General features: G+C 50.6%; 1 protein-coding gene and 1 long non-coding RNA gene across 12 annotated transcripts in view; one reads left to right on the plus strand and one right to left on the minus strand.

Annotated features, from left to right (window-relative positions):
- EFCC1 (EF-hand and coiled-coil domain containing 1) overlaps positions 1 to 23344 on the minus strand; it is a 44234-nt gene that overhangs the window by 9389 nt on the left and 11501 nt on the right. For 8 of the 11 annotated variants that reach the window (XR_012431567.1, XR_006696016.3, XM_005571762.5 and 5 more), the window contains exon 3: positions 342 to 499. Coding sequence is in view for 8 of the 11 variants with exons in the window: in XM_005571762.5 (XP_005571819.3) it covers positions 342 to 499 (158 nt within the window). In the remaining 3 variants the exon portion in view is untranslated. Of the gene's footprint in view, positions 1 to 341; positions 500 to 4360; positions 4500 to 4565; positions 4772 to 5162; positions 5351 to 23344 lie in introns of those variants that run through there. The other 3 variants (XR_012431568.1, XM_074033165.1, XM_074033171.1) reach the window with 3 other exon arrangements.
- Positions 4437 to 7421, plus strand: LOC141409712 (uncharacterized). Its single transcript, XR_012431569.1, has 2 exons — positions 4437 to 4557; positions 4680 to 7421. It is a non-coding gene; the product is annotated as an uncharacterized lncRNA (long non-coding RNA).

Below are 23344 nucleotides of genomic sequence, written 5' to 3' on the forward strand. Positions count from 1 at the left end.
CACCTGGCAAGTTTGGGAACGTCTCGAGGTATCCTGACCTCCTGATGGCTCTAAACCCCCCAGATTCTCCAGGCCTAGGTTCTTAGGATGATGGGGCTGGGGAAAAGGGCCCCAGCCCAGCCTGAGCAGCTGGTGGGAGTGGGCTCTGTTTGGAGGCTGGTGGTAGCATGGACGCAGACAGACCCCTGAGAGCAGGGCTGACACAGCCTGAGGGACTATGAACCTGGCAGGAAGACTGGGCGCACGGGTAGCATGGATGCAGACAGGACCCTGAGAACAGGGCTGAACATAGCTGGAGGGACCGTGAGCCTGGCAGGAAGACTGGGCACACAGGGACAAACCTTCATCCGGGGCTCTGCTTCCGGAGCTGCTGTCTGACTGCCAGGCTCCCTCTGGAGTGGGGTCTGGGTCTCTGGTCCCAGCATCTTCAGGTTCATTACTCTTGTCTCCTGGCTCCGGGCTGGCTAACTGTGGGGTTGGGAGCTGGGAGTCCTCTGACCTGCAGTGGTGGGAGAGACACGGGCATTGAGGAGGAGAGTACAGGACTCTTCATTCCCCACTGTGCATGGGCAAGCTGTCTATGAACCATTGTCACCCTGGCAGAGTCAGCTTCCCACAGTCCAGGAGGAAGTGCTAGATACTGGGATTCCCAGCATCCCTTGCAGCTAGGGCACATGCATGGAACCCAGTTTTAGCCAATGGGACTCAAGGCAAAATCTTCTGGAACAGATTTTCATCCTTATAAAAAAAAAAACTCTACGAAAGGAAATGCCCCTTCCTTCCTGCCTTTAGACATTGTCATACGAGAATGTGATGTTTGGAGCTGCAGCAGCTGTCTTGTGACATGAAAAAATGTCTGAGAGAATTACTGAGTTGTTGAACAAAAGCCCTAATGTCTTTTAGCTGTTGACTTCACCAGCCCTAGGGCCACCCATCTCTGGACTTCTTGTTATAGGGGAATTAAAAAAATTTTTTTTCATTGTTTCAGCTACTTTTTTTTCTTTCTTTCTTTCTTTTTTTTTTTTTTTTTTTTTTTTTTTAAGAGATAGGGTCTCTCTGTCACCCAGGCTGGAGTGCTGTGGCATGATCTTGGCTCACTGCAGCCTAGACCTCCCAGGCTCAGGCGATCCTCCCACCTCAGCCCCACAATTAGCTGGGACTACAGGTATGCACCACCACACCCAGCTAATTTTTGTGTGTGTGTGTGTGTGTGTGTGGAGACGGGGTTTCGCCATGTCGCTTATGCTCGTCTCGAATTCCTGAGCTCAGGCAATCTGCCTGCCTTGGCCTCCTGAAGTGTTGGGATTATAGCCATGAGCCACTGCACCTAGCCTACTTTTTTTTTTTTTTTTTTTTTAAGTAGAGACAGAATCCTGTAATCCTAGCACTTTGGGAGGCCAAGGTGGGTGGATGACCTGAGGTCAGGAGTTCTAGACCAGCCTGGCCAACATGGTGAAACCCTGTCTCCATTAAAAATATAAAAATTAGCCAGGTGTGGTGGCACACGCCTGTAATTCCAGCTACTTGGGAGGCTGAGGCAGGAGAATCACTTGAACCTGGGAGCCCAGGAGGCGGAGGTTGCAGTGAGCTGAGATCCACCACTGCACTCCAGCCTGGGCAACAGAGTCAGACTCTGTCTCGGAAAACAAAAACAAAAAACAAAAAAGAGACAGAATCTTACTGTGTTGCCCAGGCTGTTCTCAAACTCCTGGTCTTAAGAGATCCTGCAGTGCCTTGGCCTCCAAAAGCACTGGGATTTTGGATGTGAGCCACCACACCCAACTAGTTTAAATTGCATTTCTATTCCTGGTCCCCGAAAGCCTTTAATTGAAACATCTCCCTTCTCTGGGCTTTGGGGAACCTACATTACACCCCACCAATCACTTTTCTTGATATTTTAAGGGCCTGACCTTTTGAATATTCATTTTCCATGTCCCTGCAGTTACAAGATAGGGGAAGAAAGAAAAATCTGTCATAACATGAAAATATTCACTAATAAAAGGGCCACTTATTAAACTGGCCACTTTATACTAGCATCTGTCCCACACCCATCTCATCATAACAACCCGATAGAACCCAATATGAAGCAAAACCACATCTTGGAAAAGGGGAGGCCGAGTGGTGTTGGTCAGGGGGACATGGGAGAACTCGAATCGCAGGCAGAGCCACTGATGTGGGGCTGTGGCAGGGCTGGACTGGATTACAACCAAGGAAGAGAAAACCAGCAGGATAAGCACCAGCCAGGAGCATCAGGAGAGTGCTCTGCTGCACGAAGAAAACCTTTAGAAAAGCCAACAAGGCTGGGCGCAGTGGCTTACGCCTGTAATCCTAGCACTTTGGGAGGCCGAGGCTGGTGGATCACGAGGTCAAGAGATCGAGACCAGCCTGACCAACATGGTGAAACCCTGTCTCTACTAAAAATACAAAAATTAGCTGGGTGTGGTGGTACGTGCCTGTAATCCCAGCTACTCAGGAGGCCGAGGCAGGAGAATCACTTGAACCCAGGAGGTGGAGGTTGCAGTGAGCTGAGATCACGCCATTACACTCCAGCCTCGCAACAGAGCAAGACTCTGTCTCAAAAGAAAAGAAAAAAAAAAAAACAAAAAACAAAGAAAGAAAGTGAACAAAGGCCTGAGATATTTTTGCAAAAGTGACCCTCCTCATGATAAAGCTGCAAAAAGAAAACCTCCAGAAACAAAAAAAAAACAAAAACCATAAAGGTAAGGGTACACCATTGTGTTCTTACAGAGTGTTATTGGAAAAATTATTCCAAAAGCAATAATCAGTCCTAAATCATTCTGTGTTTGGTCTAAGAATGAGAGCACTGTACTGCAGTCATAGAGATTATTTTCAAAGAATGACTAGACTAGGCACGGTGGTTCACACCTGTAATCCCAGCACTTTGGGAGGCCGAGGCGGGTGGATCACTTGAGGTCAGGAGTTAGAGACCAGCCTGGCCAACATGGTGAAACCACATCTCTACTAAAAACACAAAAATTAGCCGGGTGTGGTGGTGGGTGCCTGTAATCCCAGCTACTCAGGAGGCTGTGGCAGGGGAATTGCTTGAACCTAGGAGGCGCAGGTTGCTGCAAGCTAGATTGCACCACTGCACTGCAGCCTGGGTGACAAGGTGAGGCTCCATCTCAAAAATAATAATAATAATAATAATAATAATAATAATAATGAAATGGCTGAAAATATTACCTGGTTTTATTAAATAGTATGATAACTCATTTTCATACATTGTAGCTTTATTTTTCAATCTCCAAAGAGTCCCCATTTTATTTTTATTTGTATTATTTATTGAGACTGAGTCTTGCTCTGTCACTCAGGCTGGAGTGCAGTGGCGTGATCTCGGCTCACTGCAACTTGCACCTCCTGGGTTCAAGCGATTGTCATGTCTCAGCCTCCCAAGTAGCCGAGACTACAGGCGCCCGCCACCATGCCAGGCTAATTTTTGTATTTTTAGTAGAGTCGAGGTTTCCATGTTTGAACTCCTGACCTCAGGTGATCCGCCCGCCTCGGCCTCAGAAAGTGCTGAGATTACAGGCGTGGACCACTGCGCCCGACCCAAGAGTCCCCATTTTATATGGACTCGCTGAGTGGACTTCCCACGACCAAATATTATTGGAACACAAAGACCCCTGCTCGGGAGGTGCTGTTCGGAGCCATGGCCCCTTGCTGGGCCTCTCACTGCGCAGGTGGAAGCCCTGCAGCACCCAGGAGGGGCAGGCAGGGAGCCTCCCGCGGCTGATCCGCGTGACCCGGGTGAGGCCCCGCGGAGAGTCCGGGCAGGTGAGGGGCGCGGGCTCCCGGCCGGCGCTCCGTCAGGTGGACTCGGCACTTGGAGGGCCCGCTAGCCCACGGGCGCCAGGGCCGCCCTGCAGCGCCTCCCGGTGGCCAGCTCCTCGCCGGCACCTTGGTGGCGAGCACCGCCCCCGCCCGCGGAGCCTCCCCGTGCTTATCAGCATAACCCCACCCTGGCCACCGTGAGTGGCCCAGGGCTGCACGGGGAGCCAATGAAACACAAGGAGCGTCTGCAGGTGTTTCCGGGCCTCAGCGGCGTCCTCTCCTGCAGACCCCCTTCTCTGCCTGCCTGAGGAGGGCTCGGAGTATGATGACCGACGAGGCGGGAAGTTGTGACTCTGAGGGGACCGTCCAGAGATTCTGGGGGCTGCAGATAGAGCCCAAAGATGACGGCAAAAGAAACAGGGCCCTTAGTAACATCAGCTGAGCTGCTGGGTCAGGCTTTGCCTAAAGCCAGGGCTAACCCTGAAATTTCGTGTTTTTTGAGCCCATGACTCTGATTCATAAAATCCTGCATTCAGCGTCCTCCAGTGCAAGCTGAGAATGGGCATGTTGCTTAGCAGCAACCAATGTGAAAACCCCCGGGTGGGGATTCTTGCTTCAATGTGAGACCGCGTGACTACAGCCATGGTCATAATAGCTGAGATCTCACTGGGGAGGTGCCTGTATCTCCCTACTCCACGGGCTCCAGCCTGGAGAAGAAAAGACACAAGGGAATAAGGTCACTGTCTCCAAGACACAAGGATAGAGGCAAGTACCTGGTTATATGGCCCCATAGGGAGGTGTTTAACTGGGGTGAGACAGCAAAGATGGGAGTTGGGGAATCAAAGGGAGGTGATTTTAGCTCACTGGGAGGAACAACTTTCTGGCAGGAACTGCTGATGAAGAATGATGATGATGTGCTGTGGAACGCAGTGAGCTTCTTGGCAGAGGAGGTATGTCAGCAGGTAAGGGACTTCAGCGGCTGGAATCGTGAATACAGTTGGAGGTTGAATTAGACATACCGAAATCCCACTATGAGATGCTGCTGCTTCTTCTATTCCCTAAATCATTTAAGGGTTTCAACAAGCAAAATGAGATAGAGGGACAGCTCTTACCAAGGGGCCTGTTTAAACATTTCCTGACACAGGCTGCCTGGGGTGGACTGGATCCCCACACTCCACCTCCTAGCACTTGCATGTGTCTTAGAAAGCCTGCTCCAGGCACAGCTTCCTGCACGGACAGCAGCGACAATACCAACGAAACCGTTCAGTGTTCTGAAAGCCACTCTCAATACTTCAAACATCTTCCTCACAAAAACCCTGTGACATAGGTAAGGTCATCATCTCCATTTACAGAGGAGGAAACCAACGCACCAAGAGCTGGAAGAAGCTGTGGAGGAAGAAGTGGAGGAAGCCGCACCGTGCGAGAGGCGGGGTCCGCACTCAGGCAGACGGCTGCAGGCCCGCATGCCAGGCATAAGGGAAGCTTGGAAGGCACACTCTGGAATGACCCGGCCCAGCTGCCGTCGTCAGTGGGTGACTCCAGGTCACAGGCAGTGAAGCTGGGAAGAGAACAGAGCCATCTGGAGAGCAGGACAGATGAGGACACTCTTTGGAATTTTCCAAGAAGTAAAATGTGGCCGCAGAGAAATGGAACAAGTGCTTCCTCAGGGAGCCCTGGGGCGTGCTACTGTTGTCTAGTGAACGGTATTCAACTGCTTCTCCCATTGCCCCTCTCTCTGCTGGATTATTCAGCAGGATCAGCCATCCCCCATCACACTCACATGCTATAATAGCTCCACCTTCAAACAAGCAAATACACAAAACACCCTCTGACCATATGACTTTCCCAGCTACCACCCTTACTCTGCCCTACTTGACAGAAAACTTGAAAGCACTGTGCCTACTGTACACGCTGCCCCAATCATGTCTTGGTCCCCGTCACATCACCCACAGCGCTAGGCTGCCAAGCCCAGTGGCCGGTTCTCAGCACCCATTTGACTTGGCCTAAGAACAAAGGATTGGACACCAGATTCCTTCCTCGCTTACACAATCTTCCCATGGCTTCCAGGAGACTGCTCTCCTCTGGGATTCCTCCTGCCTCCTTGGCACTCCCTGCCTTTTTGCCAATTTCTCCTCTCCATCCCAACCCCTAATGCCGGTGAGTCCTGGGACGCCCTCTGAGGACCTCTTCTCTCCTCAATGTGCACTCACTCTAGGAGGGGTCTCAGCCAGCGCCATGGCTTTGCATGCCCATGACTTCCAACTTCTTATCTCCACTTCTGGCCTCTCTCCTGAACCTTGGGCTCAGATCCAGTTCCTGACAAGCGCCCCAACTTAACTGTGGCACCTCTATTTGGGTGTCCCACAGGCTTCTCACAGCCTCTCATGCCACCTGAACTTGTCCTGGTCTTCCTCCATCTGCTCCTTCCTCTCTCGGTAAAGTGTGCCATCACCCACTTGACCGCCCAAAGAGTGGCCACTGGGTTTGGCCACCTGGAGGTCATGCGCAGCTACTTAGCATCTGGCCAACCACTCAGTTCCACCCCAGCGCCCAACCCAAGGGTGCCACAGGGAGGGTGCTTGGCAAAGTGCTGTTGTATTGTGTGGCACCTCCTATGTCCAGGTCTGTGCAGGTTGGCAGGGGAGGTAGAGGGGCAGGAGGGGAGAAGGACTGCAAGTCCCCGCCCTCTGTGGGCTGCTCCTCTGGGTGGAGTACCAGGAGGTCAGGCAGGGCACGCAGACACAGCCCTCCCTCCAGGGCGTGTCCACTGGCCTCGGGCCACTCCCTCTACAGACAAGCCGGGTGTTGAGTCCGGAGAGAGCAGGGGAGGTATCCTGCAGGAAGCAAGACCTGGGGTTGAGCAGAATTAGTACTAGGTGGAGGAAGATAGGCAGCGGGTATGTTTGGGGACAGAAAAGAGTACAGCACAGCTAGAGAAGAGGACCCAGAGCAGACAGGAATTGGCGGAGAAAGGAGGCAGAGAGGGCTGAGTGGCCTGGCAGGGCACCCCTCCTGTAGCTGAGGCTGTGTGTGCTGTTGGAGTAACGCTCACCCCCTGGTTGATATCTTTCAGAGGAGGAAGTGGTTAGGTTACCAGGTGGTTGGGGTGAGTGGGGATTTGAACCCGACTCTGCCACCTCCAGACCTTGACCTCATTCCCTTGTCCACGCTGCATTTTACCCGCTGGCACCAGACACAGACCTTAAAAAATCACACCTTTATTTATCTTATAGATGATGGAAGCCAGTGGGGGTTGAACCATATGGAATAGTGATTTTTACTGCTTTTGACCTGCAAAAGGGCAATTTAAAATGGGGCAATCTTGGCTCACGCTGTAATCCCAGCACTTTGGGAGGCCAAGGTGGATAGATCACCTGAGGTCAGGAGTTCGAGACCAGCCTGACCAACATGGTGAAACCCCATCTCTACTAAAAATACAAAATTAGCCAGGTGTGGTGGCGCGTGCCTGTAATCCAGCTACTTGGGAAGCTGAGGCAGGAGAATCACTTGAGCCTGGGAGGCAGAGGTTGCAGTGAGCCGAGATGACACCATTGTACTCCAGCCTGGGCAACAGAGCAAGACTCCATCTCATAAATAAATAAATAAATAAATGCTGCAATCTGATAAAACATGTTCACAAAATGTTGCTTGGTGGACTGACTTCAAATCTGTCACTTCATTAGTGGGTGTCCAGGTTTGTGAAAAGTTTTGTTAGAATTTTCTGGTTCTAGAAACCTGACAGCCTTTGGCCCTGAGACTGGACCACAGGGCCCAGGGTTTTAGCGTGGGTTTCATGTGAGGGTGTGCTCTCTGCTTATGCACTGTTGGTGGGACTGTAAATTAGTCCAACCATTGTGGGAAGCAGTGTGGCAACTCCTCAAAGAGCCAATAGCAATCCCATTCCTGGGCATATTCCCAGAGGAATACAGATCATTCTACCATGAAGACACGTGCATGCAAATGTTCATTACAGCACTATCCACAACAGCAAAGGCATGGAGTCAACCCAGTGCCCATCAATGACAGAGTGGATAAGAAAACATGGTGTATATACACTATTCTATGTAGCCATAAAAAACAACAAGATCATGTCTTTTGTGGGAACACGAATGGAGCTGGAATCTACTATCCTTAACAAACTAACACAGGAACCAAATGCCACATATTCTCCCTTATTAGTGGGAGCTGAATGAAGAGAACACATGGACACAAAGAAGAGAACCCCAGTGTCTGGGGCATACTGGAGGGTAGAGGGTGTGAGGAGGGAGAGGAGCCGAAAAAAAATAACCATTGGGTACTAGGCATAATACCTGGGTGATGAAATAATCCGCACAACAAACCCCTAGTGACATGAGTTTACCTACATAACAAACCTGTACATGTACCCCTAATTCTAAAAAGTTAAAAAAGATCAAAACAAAAATAATGCTATACAAATTCTAATAGTAATAATAATAGTAATGATAATAATAAGAATTAAAAGAATCTGCTCCCCGGAGTTGGCTCTGGGAGACGGTGGCACTGCCTTTGGTGTTTCTTGGCTCAGCTGACTGAGGACAGAGTTGCTGGTGGCCTCGCTGGGTGGGCCAAATGCTATGGCCCCATCCTCTCTGTCACACTCAGTGGCTGGGAGCTCCTGCTCCTGACTTGCAGGTCCAGCATCCTGACCCCCAGCTCTAAGGTCACCAAGCTGCCCCCTGCCCCTGCAACATGCTGTCTGTCTTTACTCTCTGGATCCAGCAGCAGCCCACGACCATGTGTCGTCATGGCCATTTCCTTGAACACAGCTCTGACACACCTAGCCCCGGAGCCTACTGTGTCTTCCCAGAGAGGTCCAGATCCCTAATATCTCAGCCCACCACAAGGAGTTTCTGAAGTTACAATGCAAAATTCGTTTGGAAGACATATTTTGTTCAGGTGGGCCCTATGGATGGAAAAATGTCCCCTTGCCCCGCTTCCCACCTCAGTTCCACCCCTCCAGTCCCCACTCCACTCTGGCTGCTGAAAGGATCAAAGGTCAGCTTTTAAAATGCTTCTGTGGCTCCATATGGACAACAGAAGTAACTTGAGTGTCAGGCTGGGCGCAGTGGCTCATACCTGTAATCTCAGCATTTTGGGAGTCAGGTGAATCACTTGAGCTCAGGAGTGCGAGACCAGCCTGGGCAATATTGCAAAACCCCATCTCTACCAAAAATACAAAAATTAGCCAGGTGTGGTGGCCACATGCATGTGGTCCCAGCTACTCTGGAGGCTGAGGTGGGAGGATCACCTGGGCCTGGGAGGCAGAGGTGGCAGTGAACCAAGATCACACCATTGCACTCCAACATGACAGTGAGACCCTGTCTCAAAAACAAACAAACAAACAAACAAACAAACAAACAAACGTGTTCTTAGCACAGCATTGAGAGGCCTCCAAGATCTGACCCAGCCCAGCCCTCCAGTATCATTGCTGGCAATGACCCATGGGCAGCACAGCCAGACCCATTGAACTTCCTGTGCCTCACCCTTGAGGTCTTTGCACATGATAATAACCATAGCCAATGCCTCTATGGAGCTTATAGTATGCTAGGTGCTGTCTTAAGTGTTTTTATGCAAACAAACTTGTCAAACGACCACATTCTGAACCCACACAGATTCCTCTGCCTGAAAGGTACACACCCCAGCTCCAGCAAGTAGAGCCCAGAAAATCCTCCTGGTTCTTTATTCTCCCACCCCAACAAAAATGTCACTTTCTCAGAACTCACCTCTCCCTCTGCTATGGTTTGAATGTGTCCCCCAAAGTTCACGTGTTGGAAACTTAATCCCTAATGCAACAGTGTAGAGAGGTGGGGCCTTGAAGAGGTGATCAGGCCATGAGAGCTCTGCCCTCACGAGTGGATCCACACCATTACTGCAGGAGTGGGCTCCAGATACAGGAATGCATTTGTCTCCCTCTCTCCCTCTTTTGCTCTTCCACCTTCTTCCCTGGAATGATGCAGCAAGAAGCCTGTGGCCAGATGTGACATGCCGTTTACTTCCCAGCCTCCAGAACACTTAGCTAAATTTCTGTTTTTTGTTTGTTTGTGATGGAGTCTTGCTGTGTCACCCAGGCTGGAGTGCAGTGGTGCGATCTTGGCTCACTACAACCTCTGCCTCTCAGGTTCAAGTGGTTCTCCTGCCTCAGCCTCCCGAGTAGCTGGGACTACACGTGTGTGCAACCATGCCCCGCTAATTTTGTATTTTTAGTAGAGAACGAGTTTTAACCATGTTGGCCAGGAGGGTCTTGAACTCCTGTCCTCAAGTGATCTGCCTGACTCGGCTTTCCAAAGTGCTGGGATTACAGGTGTGAGTCACCAGACTCAGCCCGATTTCTTTTCTTTATAAATTACCCAGTCTGTGGTATTCTGTTACAGCAGAACAAATAAATACGAATAAGACACCTCTCAGAGATGTGGCTCCCAGAGCCCTCGTGTGGTGTCTTATGGTGTTTCTCTCTCACCAGACTGGGATTTCCTTGAGGACAGTTAGCACAGGGACAGAGTGGCCCAATGAAGGTTTGTCAAATGAATGAATGAGATTTAGGGGAGGAAGAGCAAGGAAAGGCCAGGCCAGGGACAAGACCAGAGCCTGGGTAAGCATCCAGTTTCCTCCTATCACCTACTCACGTGCTCTTGGATTGTTCCAGAAAGGCCAGAGAAGGAAGAGCACTAGATCTGGAGCCACAAGACATGGGTTGAGTCCCACCATTCCCAGTTCCTATCAGCTTTGTCCTGTGGAATGGGGCTAAGTCCTCTGTGCACCTCAGAGGGGTGGACCCTACATGATAGGATAATGCAGATTCCTAAGCTGCAGACATTTTTGGTCATTTGTCCTTTTATTTACTAATACATATTTTATTTTGTAGTAAATATTATAACCAATAATGAAAACCCAGCATCTCTTGCCATAAATAGTAACCACTGTTAAATTTAAGCAGCAAGAGGCAGCCAGGCGTGGTGGCTCACACCTGTAATCCCAGCACTTTGGGAGGCCAAGGTGGGTGGATCACGAGGTCAGGAGATCGAAACCATCCTGGCTAACATGGTGAAACCCCAGCTCTACTATAAATACAAAAAAAATTAGCCAGGCAGAGTGGCGGGTACCTGTAGTCCCAGTTACTCGGGAGGCTGAGGCAGGAGAATGGCGTGAACTCAGGAGGCAGAGCTTGTAATAAGCCGAGATCACACCACTGCACTCCAGCCTGGGTGACTGAGCAAGACTCCATTTCAAAAAAAAAAAAAAATGGCCAGGCGCAGTGGCTCACGCCTGTAATCCCAGCACTTTGGGAGGCCGAGGCGGGCGGATCACAAGGTCAGGAGATCGAGACCACGGTGAAACCCCGTCTCTACTAAAAATACAAAAAATTAGCCGGGTGTGGTGGTGGGCGCCTGTAGTCCCAGCTACTCAGGAGGCTGAGGCAGGATAATGGTGTGAACCCGGGAGGCGGAGCTTGCAGTGAGCCGAGATCGCGCCACTGCACTCCAGCTTGGGGGACAGAGCAAGACTCCGTCTCAAAAAAAAAAAAAAAAAAAGAGAAGCAAGAGGCCATTAGCCCGAGGCTGTCTCTGTACTTTGAGTGATGATCTGAAGCCGAACTTAGTAAGTGAAGAAATCAAATCCCAATTTAGAAGCATATGTTTGTAACAAATAGCAGGCTGAGCTCCCCAAACCTCTGCTGGCCCTGCCAGCTGCCCAATTCATGACTTGTTCTTTACTCAAGTAAACTCTGTTAAATTTAATTTGTCTAAAGTTTTTCCTTTTAACACCTTACAAATACATAAAGCAACAATAAAACACAGTTAGTCAGTTGTAGCTACATCTTGTTTTCTGTCTGCCTCTGAACCCGAGGCTGTTCTCTGTCCATCCAAGAGAGGCTAGCAACTGTCAGAAGTCAGAGACTTCTCAGCTCCAAACCACAGCTTGGGAACCGGTGCTGGAAAAGCATGGCAAAGGCCCAACCTCCCTGCCCTGTGCTTTCCGGCCTGCAACTCCCACATTCACTCCTGCCTGCCGCACCTCTGGGCCACTGTCTTTCGGAAGCCATGGGGGAAATGGGCTGGGGGCCTTCTGTGAGCTGCAGAGACACTTGTCACTCAACGGGCATTACTGAAGCACCTCTGTCAGGGCTCCAGGCAGTTCTGGGGAAAGGCAGGCCCTGGTAGCCACCCACTCTCCCTTCACATCCTCACTTCCTGGCAGACCCCAGAGTCCTTGTGTGCGGTTGGGTGTTCCCTCCAGCTGGCCACATCTGCACAGCACCCGGAGGCTGGGTGAGCCTCTGATGTCTTCCTCCTGCTGGAGGCCGATGGTCACATCTGGCCACCAGCCCAGGGGGTTACACAATCTGACAAGGGCCAGATGTTGCTCTTCCTCCCTTCCACTGCACTGGTGACTCCTGGCTCCTGGCTCCAGATCTTCATGCAACAGACCCCCCCTTTAGTTCTGTGATGCAAAGAGGTGGATCTCAGGAGCTGCAAACCTGGGTTCCACCCTCCGGACTGTGGCTTCGCTGTGTGACCTGCACAACTCCCTCCCCCTCTCTGAGCCTCCATTTCATTTTCCTGATTGATTAATCAGTCAACACTGCTGGGGGCTCTGTACTAGCTGGGCCTGGAGGTCCTATGAGGATGAAATAAAATGACATAGTCCTTCTAAACTTTGTGGAGCTCCTGCCCCTGCTAATATTTGAGATAATTTTAGGTGGCACTCAGATGAATGGCTAGGAGTATGTGCACTTGTTGTAAACAGTTAAGCATTTATTTTAATGTGTACTAAAAAATTTAATGAGCACATCAAACCATCTTAGTTTTACATTTATGACAGTGATATAACTTCCTTTTACAATTATCTAGGTAAACAAGTGAGTCAATTTAAGGAAAAATATTAATTAAATAATACAGGTGCTATATAGATATGACAAAAAAATGACATGGATCTTAGGAGATCTGAAGCTTGGCAAATGCTTAGACACCAGCACACGGTGAGCTCTGGGTGCTGTGAGAGCAGAGCTCTGTGCCTGCCCTAGCCACCTCTGCCCCTCACAGCAGGGGACCCCGACCCTAACATACTGACACCCTCTTTCTACAATGGCCCTGTGCTATCCCAAAATGAACTGAATACATAATATGCCCTATTTTCAGATGTACTTCAAGAAAATTAATGTGATGCCCTAATGGTAATTTAAAAGAGAAAGAAAAGGAAAGGAGTTTTATGATATACATTTCGATATGTAAATACTCATAAACAATGAAATTTTCAGATACTTAAACCTGCCTGTGATGGATACATTTAAATTTAAGAGGGGCCAGGTAACATTCAATTGAATGTTGTTGATAATCTTTCCCTATATTTGGCATTTTAAAATATCCAGATTAATAGAGGGATTGATAAATAGACAGACACCTACGCAGACTCACAGGAGTACAAGCATAAGGACTGCCAGTGTTTTTTGTTTTTTGGGTTTTTTTTGTTTGTTTGTTTCTTGAGATGGAGTTTCAATCTTGTTGCCCAGGCTGGAGTGCAATGGCGCGATCTCAGCTCACCACAACCTCTGCCTCCCGGGTTCAAGCGATTCTCCTGCCTGAGCCTCCCCAGTAGCTGGGACTACAGGCCAGGCATTCCCTGCCAGCAGCTTCAGCACCATGAGTGTTGTCACTGTCTTTGATGTGCCTCTGAAATGATGAGCAACTCTTGGAAAATGCCAAACAAAACAAAGTGTGACCTTCCCTCAACTCACACAGCATCAGATTCTTGGAAAACCCTTTGTATATTAAAACCTTGTGGAAAACCCTGTGTTTATACATAAGACAGAGGTGGGCTCCAGCCTCAGATCATCATGGCAAAAGTGAGGCTTGCGCAGCACAAATGTGTCCAGCAGGACACATGGAGCTCATGTGGGGTTTGGGGTGATGCTTGGTTGTACAGGATCTGCCCAGAGGCTTGTTTCCCTGGCAGGGCCCCTCACCTGTCAGGAGCACCACCCTTCCAGTCATTGAGGCAAACCCTCCTCCCTACGAATTTCCAGAAAGTCCCTGGGGAGATACTGCTCCCAAGGAGATGCCCTGTTCCAGACCCCTCCCAGCTCTCAGGCTTAGATCCCACTGGCCACGGCAGCCTCACCCTGGGACTATGAGGTGCCCACCCCTGTGGATTTGGACTTGGAGGCTGCTGGGTCAGCACACTGGACCATGCCCAGCCTTCAGAAGGGTGGTGTCCAGGGTTCCCATCTGCGAGCGCCCAGCCAGCCTGTAACCTTCCTGGCCCCCTCCCCTGGAGCCTCTGGGCTCACACAGCCTTTTAAGAGGGGTATCTGGCCTGTGTCTGTTTAATCCTGGGCCAGCCACTCCAATAAGCGTGCCTTACCAAGTCTTTCACCTCTTTGAGACTCAACTTCCCCATCATTTTATTATTTATTTATTGAGAGAGGGTCTTACTCTGTTGCCCACGCTGGAATGCAGTGGCGTGATCTTGGCTCACTGCAGCCTCAACCTCCTAGGTTCAAGTGATCCTCCCACCTCAGCCTCCTCAGTAGCTGGGACCACAGGTGCACGCCACCACGCTCAGCCAGTTTTTGTATTTTTTATAGAGATGGAGTCTCACTATGTTGCCCAGGTTGATCTTGAACTCCTGGGCTCAAGTGATTCACCCATCTTGGCCTCCCAAAATGCTGGGATTATAGGCATGAGCCACTGTGTCCAGCCTTCCCAGTCTTTTAAATGGGAATAAGTCACCCAAGCTCATAGGGTGCAAGTCAGGGCTAAATTAGGGATGTATGTGTCTGGCACACAGTAAACACTTGACAAATATTAACTCCCATCCTCTGTTTACAGCTTCTTGCTTGTTCATCTTTCCTTTTCCATTTCTCATTTTACCCCCTAAAACCTCAAATAAATGCATAAATTTCTGCAGTGGTATCCCAGTGTTTTAATCTGGCCTGCATCGTCCAATGTGGTAACCACAGTCACAGGTGGCTATTTAAATTTAATCAGGCTGGTCGTGGTGGCTCGCGCCTGTAATCTCAGCACTTTGAGAGCCTGAGGTGGGTGGATCACCTGAGGTCAGGAGTTCGAGACCAGCCTGGCCAACATGATGAAAACCTGTCCCTACTAAAATACAAAAATTAGCCGGGCGTGGTGGTGGGTGCCTATAGTCCCAGCTACTCGGAAGGCTGAGGCAGGAGAATCACTGGGAGGCAGAGGTTGCAGTGAGCTGAGATCACACTATTGCACTCCAGCCTAGGCAACAAGAGTGAAACTCAGTCTCAAAAAAAAAAAAAAAAAAAAAAAGTAAATTTAATCAAAGTTAAATAAAACTAAGAATTCAGTTCCTCAGTTGCACTAGCTACATCAGGTGCTCAGTAGCCACCCGTGGCTCACAGCTACCAGCACAGCCAGAAAGCGTTTTATCATCTCATAAAATCCAGTTGGACAGTGCTGATCTGCAACTTATATTAAAAGTTAAATCATTTACAGTCATTTTTCCCAGAACTGTAGTTCTCACTTGTTTGTACTACAATTATATGAATCTAGAATGTGACTGTTTATATAAACACAAAATATATACAAGTGAGTGTCCTTCTGCGGTCCCACATCCTCAGAGGAATTATTGGACTGATGAGCAAACCACTAAGACAAACACCGATAAGTGGGCTGACTGGGCTTCTAAATCCCACGTGAGTGAAGGTAGCCAGCCCTCGCTAAACCTAAACCTACCCAGGACAAACTTAAAGCTGGGTCCCTGTCTTCATCACCCAAAAGGGTAGACTCCAGGTGGACTGAAGACCTAAAAGATACGATTAAAACAAAAGAATGTCCAGCAGAATACCCTTGTGACCTAGGAAAGGAGGACCACTCAAGAATTCAAAGGCAAAAATCATAAAGCCAAAAGAATTTGGTGAATTTGATTACATCAAAGAACACACTGGGGCCGGTGGGCATCACTTGGTCAAATCATGTATGTGTCTCCACAAGACCCAGCAACCCCTCTCCTGGGACAGTTCTCACAGCAGGCTGCTGCACGGTGGCGTGGGGGAGGACAGGCACTTGGTGTCATCTGGAGTGGTGGCCAGTTGGAGGCAGCCTAGTGTCCACCCCTGGGAGTAGACGGAGGAGTTTGCAGAGGGGAGAAGCAGCGGGCAGATGCACCCACAGAACAACATTTGGGTTGGGTGGGAACTCCAACACCGAGTGGGGAGTCAGAGGCACGGCTAGACATGTGCCACAAGGCCGCCGATTGGGTGCAAACAGACCCCGAAAGACTCGCTTTGCAAGAACACATCCCAACAAGAATATACACAGAAATCACCGGGGAGGGACTGCCTGAAGGGCAGGAAGGCGTGTGGGACCAAGAGGCAAGAGAGTCCATTCCTGCCCCTGCCCAGTCCCCTGCTCAGGATACATGAGGAATCCCAAGGTTGGAATTGCTGGCCACCGATGACCAGCACATTGTCATTTGACTCAGGGCTGGCATACTTATGCTGTAAAGGGCCAGAGAGAAAATACTTCAGGCTTTGAAGCCCATGAGGTTGTTGTCAGAGCTACTCCACTCTGCACAGGAGCAGTTCCACAGAATATACAAACAAGCGGACATGGCTGTGTTCCAATAAACCTTTATTCATCGACATTAAAATTTGAATTTTATGAAATTTTCATATGTCATGAAATATCCCTCTTTTAGTTTTTTCCCAACCATTTAAAAATGTAAAAACTATTCTTAGTTTGTGGATTGTATAAAAATAGGGGTGGAGCTGGACTGGCCCACAGGCTGTAGTTGCTAATCCCGGATTTAACTGATGACTTCTGCTCCCCGTGGAGACAATTTAGTCCAAGGCAAACATGTTTAGTGAGCTGGAACTGAGGGCTCATCTTTACTCCCAAGGTCAGCCAGTACCTCTGGATTTGCTAAGAGAACTAACCCTATTAGGTTAGGGAATAAATGAAACCAAGCATCTGGCTGTGGATAAAAAGACTACCCTGAGGGGGATGGGGACCCTCTTGTATGGCCAGGATGGCATACCATATGGTAGTCAGGAGGGAGGGCTGTTATTTTCTTGCTTCGATGACCAGCATTGATTTCTGTTGTTTGCAACCATAACTCCCTGGCTGGTACCTTGAGAAACTCATTTCACCTCTCTGAGGTTAACTTTTTTTCCAACGAAATGTCTGCCTCATGGGGGTAGGCACTATGGTGACCACCGGGGTGGGCAGAATGTCTAGGAATGGGCCCCCAAGTTCCACACCCTAATTCCCAAAGCCTGTGAGTGAAGTGAGCCTATCACTCGGAGATGGCATGACGTTCTATGGCACAGCTGGCCAGAAGACAGGGGATTATCCCTGTCTAATCACACAAGTCCCTTGAAATGCAGACAGCTTTCTGGGCTGATGTAGAAGAGGCCGTGAGAGAGATGTGAAGTGCGAGAAGGACATGGAGCAGGTTGTTGCTGGCTGGAAGATGAAAGCAATGTGGGTGAAGGAATGCAGAGAGCAACCCCAGCTCATAGCCAGCAAGGAAAGGGGGCCTTGGTCCCATAGCCAAAAGGAGCTGGATTCTGCCCACACTGGAATGAGCTTTCCCAGGGGTTCCAGACCCAGCCAAGGGTGCCTTGCTTTTGGCCTTGTGTGAGCTTATGCAGAGAAGCCAGCCACACCCGCCTGGACTTCCGGCCTACGGAATTATGAGGTCACAGGTGGGTGTTGTTTCAAGTAACTAAGAGTGTGGTGATCAGCTATGGTTGTGATAGAAACCAAATTCAGCCATCCAAACAACCACACCCCATCTGCTGTCAGCTCAACCCTGACTGTGGCCTTGTGCTCCCAGAGAGACTTGACCGGCCTAAGCCAATCATGAAGCCTCCTTCACGTGGCCAGAGGTTGGTTTAGGAGCAGGCATGTGATGCAGTTCTGGCCAAAGGGAGGTGAGGGGAAGTCTGCCAGGAGGACCTGCGGATATGGCAGTGATGCCTGAGGCCATGGCAGCTCTCTTGTAACCATGAGGGGCCCTTGCTGACAGGCCAAAATGACAAGCTGAGGAAGACAGAGTGGAAGATGAATCAGGTCCTTGAAAACTTTACTGAACTGCCAACGAACTGCTCTCCCCTGGACTTCTCACATGAGATAATAAATGTCCTTGTGGTTTAAGCCATTCTGAGTTGGGTTTTATGTTCTTGCAACATAAAGCATCATCACTGATAAACCACCCACAGCACTGCTTAGGAGTGCAATAAGGTTGTACAGATAAAGTCCTTAGTGCAGTGCCTCCTGCCTCAGCCCCTGTACGAGTCAGGGTTTGACCAGAGAAGTGGGGCCAGTGTGCGGAATCCATCTACAGCCATGCCTGCAGCTGTAGCTCTGTCTCAAGGGCTTTATCACAAGCAGGTGGCCTGTGTGATCATGGGGGCTGGCTAAGCGAGTCTGGAATCCACAGAAGGGAAGCTGGCAGGCAGGTGGAGCTCACAGGCACTGCTCATGGGCTTCCCCAGAGGCTCTAGACACGGGCACACCTGTGAGCTCCACCTGCCTGTCAGCTTCCCTTTTGTGGACTTCAGGCTTGCTTAGCCAGCCCCCACAATCACACAGCCCACTTCCTTGTCATAAAGCCCTTCAGAGCTACAGCTGTAGGCCTGGCTGTAGATGGATACCACACCCTTCTGTCCACAGATGGAACTTCTCATTCACACAGAAGCCTGTTTGGCTCTTGAAGCCCACCCAGACCAGCCAGGATAATGTCCCTTACCTAAAGTCAACTGATGACAGACTTTAATCCATATGCAAAATACCTGTACAGCAATTGTAGCTTAGTGTTTGACCGGTAACTTGGGGCTGTAACCAAGGGAGAGGTCAAGGCATCACATCAAAGCCAGGGGGATGCATCAAAAGCTCATTACACCCCCGGGGCTCAGTTTATTCTGGAGTAGATGAGAAATGTCACTGGTGTCTTTTTCTCTCTGCTTCTTATGCTCTGAGCCGCTCAGCGACTCAGCAAGTCTCAGGAAGCTGCAGAGCTGACAGGTTCCCCAGAACCCAGCCAGGCTACTGTGGGCCATCAGGCCACAGCCACGCTGCAGCACCTACCCTGGGAGGTCCTGGAGGTTCGCACACAGTGGCTTCCTTTGCTGCATGGCGTTTCCTGAGCTAAGCAGCCTCACAGGAAACCGAGAGCAGCATGTGAAAACAAGAGAACAACAGGAGGAAGAACAGCTTGAGGGGTGGGGGGCAGGGGGCGGCAGAGGAAGTGCGGAAAATAGATCACAAGGGGTGCAGGGACAGTCTTCAGGGGTCCTCTGTGACTCCTCTCTGGTCCCTACCTGAACTCGGGAACCCCCCAACTTTACTGAGCAGGGGATGGCTGTGGGACCGGTGCGACAGGAGCGTGCGAGCAGACACAGACACTCAGCTCTTGAGGCCTCGTGCAGGGTGTCAGGCTGGGCTGGTGACCTCTAAGGCCTTGCCAGCCCAAGCTGCTGACTTAGTTCTGTAATTCACCGAAGGATGAATTATTGAGCCAGCCACTGTCCTTAGCAATGGCATGAAAAGGTCAGGGGCGGTGAAAGACAACAGGGAGAGACTGTAGATGGAGATGGGGCCTCCCTAAAGAGTTGGGGTCTGGCAAGACCTGAAGGGTGAATGTGGATTGCTCAGGAGTAGGCTTGTGGATGGTGGAGGGAGCCTTATGCCCAAAGGGCCTGAGGAGGGGAGACTTGGAGGGTCAGTGTGGCTGCAGCAGATGATGGGAAAGGGCCTGGTCACTCGGGGTCAAGACGGTCACCAGAGGAGGTCATGGGAGAATTGTGAGTAGGGAGGCCTGAGGTGGGATCTGGGTGTTGAAAAGATTAACCTGGCACTGTGTGGTCAGTGGTTCTGAGCCAGCTGGGACACCAGTCAGGAGGCCAGGACAGCTGTCCAGGGGTGGTGCTGGGCTAGGCTGGGTGGTGGGTGCAGCTGGAGAGTAGCGGGCAGGTCTGAGCCACGTGGAACTGAGACTTAGCAGGACTCGGTGTGCACAGCTGAGGAGGGCTCTTCACCTGCTCCTCCTCCTCACTGGCCCCTCCGCATCCAGTCTGGTTCCAACTTGCTCCTCCCCGTGCAGGCAGAGCAGACAAGCCAAGCTTGTGCCCAGCCCTGTGGTTTTTTGCTATGGGGGTCGCCTCTGCCCTGGATCACACAAGTCACTGGCCCCACCTTGCCACTCAGGCCTCAATTCCAAGGCCACACCTCAGAGAAGTCTCCTGTGATGGGCTGGTTGTGTCCCCCCAATTCATATATATATATATATTTTTTTTTTTTTTTTTTTTGAGACGGAGTCTCACTGTGTCCCCCAGGCTGGAGTGCAGTGGCGCGATCTCGGCTCACTGCAAGCTCCACCTCCCGGGTTCATGCCATTCTCCTGCCTCAGCCTCCTGAGTAGCTGGGACTACAGGCACCCACTACTGCGCCCGGCTAATTTTTTGTATTTTTAGTAGAGACGGGGTTTCACCGTGGTCTCGATCTCCTGACCTTGTGATCCGCCCGCCTCGGCCTCCCAAAGTGCTAGGATTACAGGCGTGAGCCACCACGCCCGGCCCCCAATTCATATGTTGCTGTCCAGACCCCCAGTGTTCCTCACAATGTGATCTTATTTGGTGATGGGACATTTAATGAGGTAATCAAGTTAAAATGAGGTCTTTAGGGTGAGCCCTAATCCAGTCTGACTGGTGTCCTTCTAAGAAGAGGAGATTAGGACAGAAACACGCACAGAGGGAAGACCACGTGAGGATATAGGGAGAAAGAGGCCCTGTCTGCTAGCCCAAGAGAGAGGCCGCATGAGAAGCCAACGCTGCTGACGCCGCACTCTGGTCAGCCTCCAGAGCTGTGGGAGACAAATGCCTGTTGTTGAAGCCCCCGGTCCGTGGGGCTTGTCACAGCAGCCTGAGCTGACTCACACACTCCCCGACCCTCCCTTTGTCCACCTGCTTAGTTACTGGTGGTCGACAGCATCCCGCACTGAGAGTGGGCCCACGAGGGCAGGGTCTCTGCCTCTTCCCAGCTGCCTCCCTCATGCCCAGGACAGCATGGGCCCTCTCCGGCCACTTGACAGAATTTGGTTGAATAATGAAAAGTCAGTGGTTATTTCTGACAGAAAATCATGAAGAGGCAAAATCATGAAGAGGCAAAATGTCTGCCCCTTCCTGGGTCTCTGACTGGGTGGCTCCAGGCTTCTCCAGTCACCTCAGTCGTCTCCGGAAACACCCCCACCCCCAACTCAGAGCAGATTCTGACAGTCCCTCTGGCCCCTGCCTAGTCACAAAGAAGCCACCGCCCTTCCTCGGCCAGGTCCTCTGCCTGGCTGAGGGGGACTGGGTGCCATCATTGCCTACAAGTAGCCGCCCGTCCAGCCCCCTGACTACTGTTCTTTGGAGAATCGACTCCTCCATTTCTCCTGGCCAATGTGTCGGGCAGGGCCAAGGGTGAGAATGTTTTAGCCAGGCCTAGCTAATCGGAGTGGCAGTGATTGGTCCAGAGCAGTCACATGACCCTAGGTTGGCCAATCAGCATGCTCCATTTCCCTGGTATCAGTGACTGGTTCCAGGAGGGGCGTGGCCTATGTTGGAACTACTGGGAAAGAGAAAGTGTTTCTGTTGGGGGTGATTGGGAGGATAGGAGCTAATCCTGATGATGATGGTAGCTGTCTTGCTACCTTATGGGAAGAATGTCTGAGATCAGAGCCAACTAGGAAAAAGACAAGATAAAGGATAGAAAGTAAGAGATTCCAGGTATCATAACTTGAGCTCCCGAATCTAGCCATGCCTGAAGCTACATACGCTTAAGATTTTTAGTTGATAAATAAGTGCCGTTCCTACTTTTCTTTTGGCATAAGGCAGTGAGAGTGGTTTTAGTCATTAGCAACTAAAAAATCCAATATAATATAGAACCCTCTCCATCCAAAGGAGGCATATTTTTATTTTTTGTCATTTTTTTTCTACACAAGACCACTTTGACCGTCTATATCCCAGGTTGTACCGTCAAAACAATCTGGCGATCATGATGCCCACCCCCTTGTGTCCTCCAGAGCTCACCCGGCTTGGGTCTGCAGAACCATATATACTACCCCTGACTTAGGCCAGGCCATGTGAAAGTCCTGACACTGGCACCTCCGGAGCTACGGGACAAGCCAGGCCTCTACCCAGGAACTGGCCTTTTCTTCCAATGTCTCCTTGTGGGTAAACAGATATCCTTATGTGAGGAGAGATTTTCTCTTTGGATGAGACCACCTTAAATGAGGAAAACTACCCATGCACCAGGCCCTTTGACTTTCTGGAAAACTACTACACTACATAAAAAATGCCCAACGCAGCCGGGCGCGGTGGCTCAAGCCTGTAATCCCAGCACTTTGGGAGGATGAGACGGCCGGATCACGAGGTCAGGAGATCAAGACCATCCTGGCTAACACGGCAAAACCCCGTCTCTACTAAAAAATACAAAAAACTAGCTGGGCGAGGTGGCGGGCGCCTGTAGTCCCAGCTACTTGGGAGGCTGAGGCAGGAGAATGGCATAAACCCGGGAGGCGGAGCTTGCAGTGAGCTGAGATCCCGCCACTGCACTCCAGGCTGGGCAACAGAGTGCGATTCCCTCTCAAAAAAAAAAAAAAAAAAGGCCGGGCGCGGTGGCTCAAGCCTGTAATCCCAGCACTTTGGGAGGCCGAGACGAGCGGATCACAAGGTCAGGAGATCGAGACCATCCTGGCTAACACGGCGAAACCCCGTCTCTACTAAAAACACAAAAAATTAGCCGGGCGAGGTGGCGGCGCCTGTGGTCCCAGCTACTCGGGAGGCTGAGGCAGGAGAATGGCGTGAACCCGGGAGGCGGAGCTTGCAGTGAGCTGAGATCTGGCCACTGCACTCCAGCCTGGGCGACAGAGCGAGACTCCGTCTCAAAAAAAAAAAAAAAAAAAAAAAAAAAAAAAAAAAAATGCCCAACGCCTGGCTTGGAGGTCCAGTGTCCACTCTTCCACCTTCTCTTTGCCTGGTGCTGAGCTGTAGCCTTTACGTTTCTTGAATTTTCACTTCTAAGGAGAAATTCATGAGGTGAACATTTGCTGTTTCTGTCTAACCTGCATCCTTTTCTGTCTCCTAGTAACAGCACCAACCTTCCTTTTGGGAGTTGTCCCACCTCTATGGCCACCCAACTCTTGGCCCACTTCAGGGTTGAGTGTGTGCCCTGGTCCAGGCCAACAGGACTATCCTAGTAGCCTGGTCCTGGTCTCGGCCTAGAGGCGGTGCTGTGACCCAGGTTGGGCCAATCCACGTTCTTTCCTAGGACTTTATCTACAGGTGCTGGGAAGCAGAATGTTGGGTCACAGAATTTGAAAAGTTATGAATCTGGGGTCCCTGCAGCCATGTTCCCAGCTATGTGGAGCAGGAGTGAGTAGAACCAGGCAGGGACAAGCAGAGATCCAGGTGGATAGAGAGTGCTGGAGGCACGGGGGCCGAAAGCCCATCCGAGGAGTGTGCAGCAAACACAGGCACACCCCACAGGTGGGAATGCATCCCACAGGCCAGGGC

The sequence above is a fragment of the Macaca fascicularis genome, chromosome 2 (genome assembly GCF_037993035.2).
Source record: "Macaca fascicularis isolate 582-1 chromosome 2, T2T-MFA8v1.1".
Lineage (NCBI taxonomy): Eukaryota > Metazoa > Chordata > Mammalia > Primates > Cercopithecidae > Macaca > Macaca fascicularis.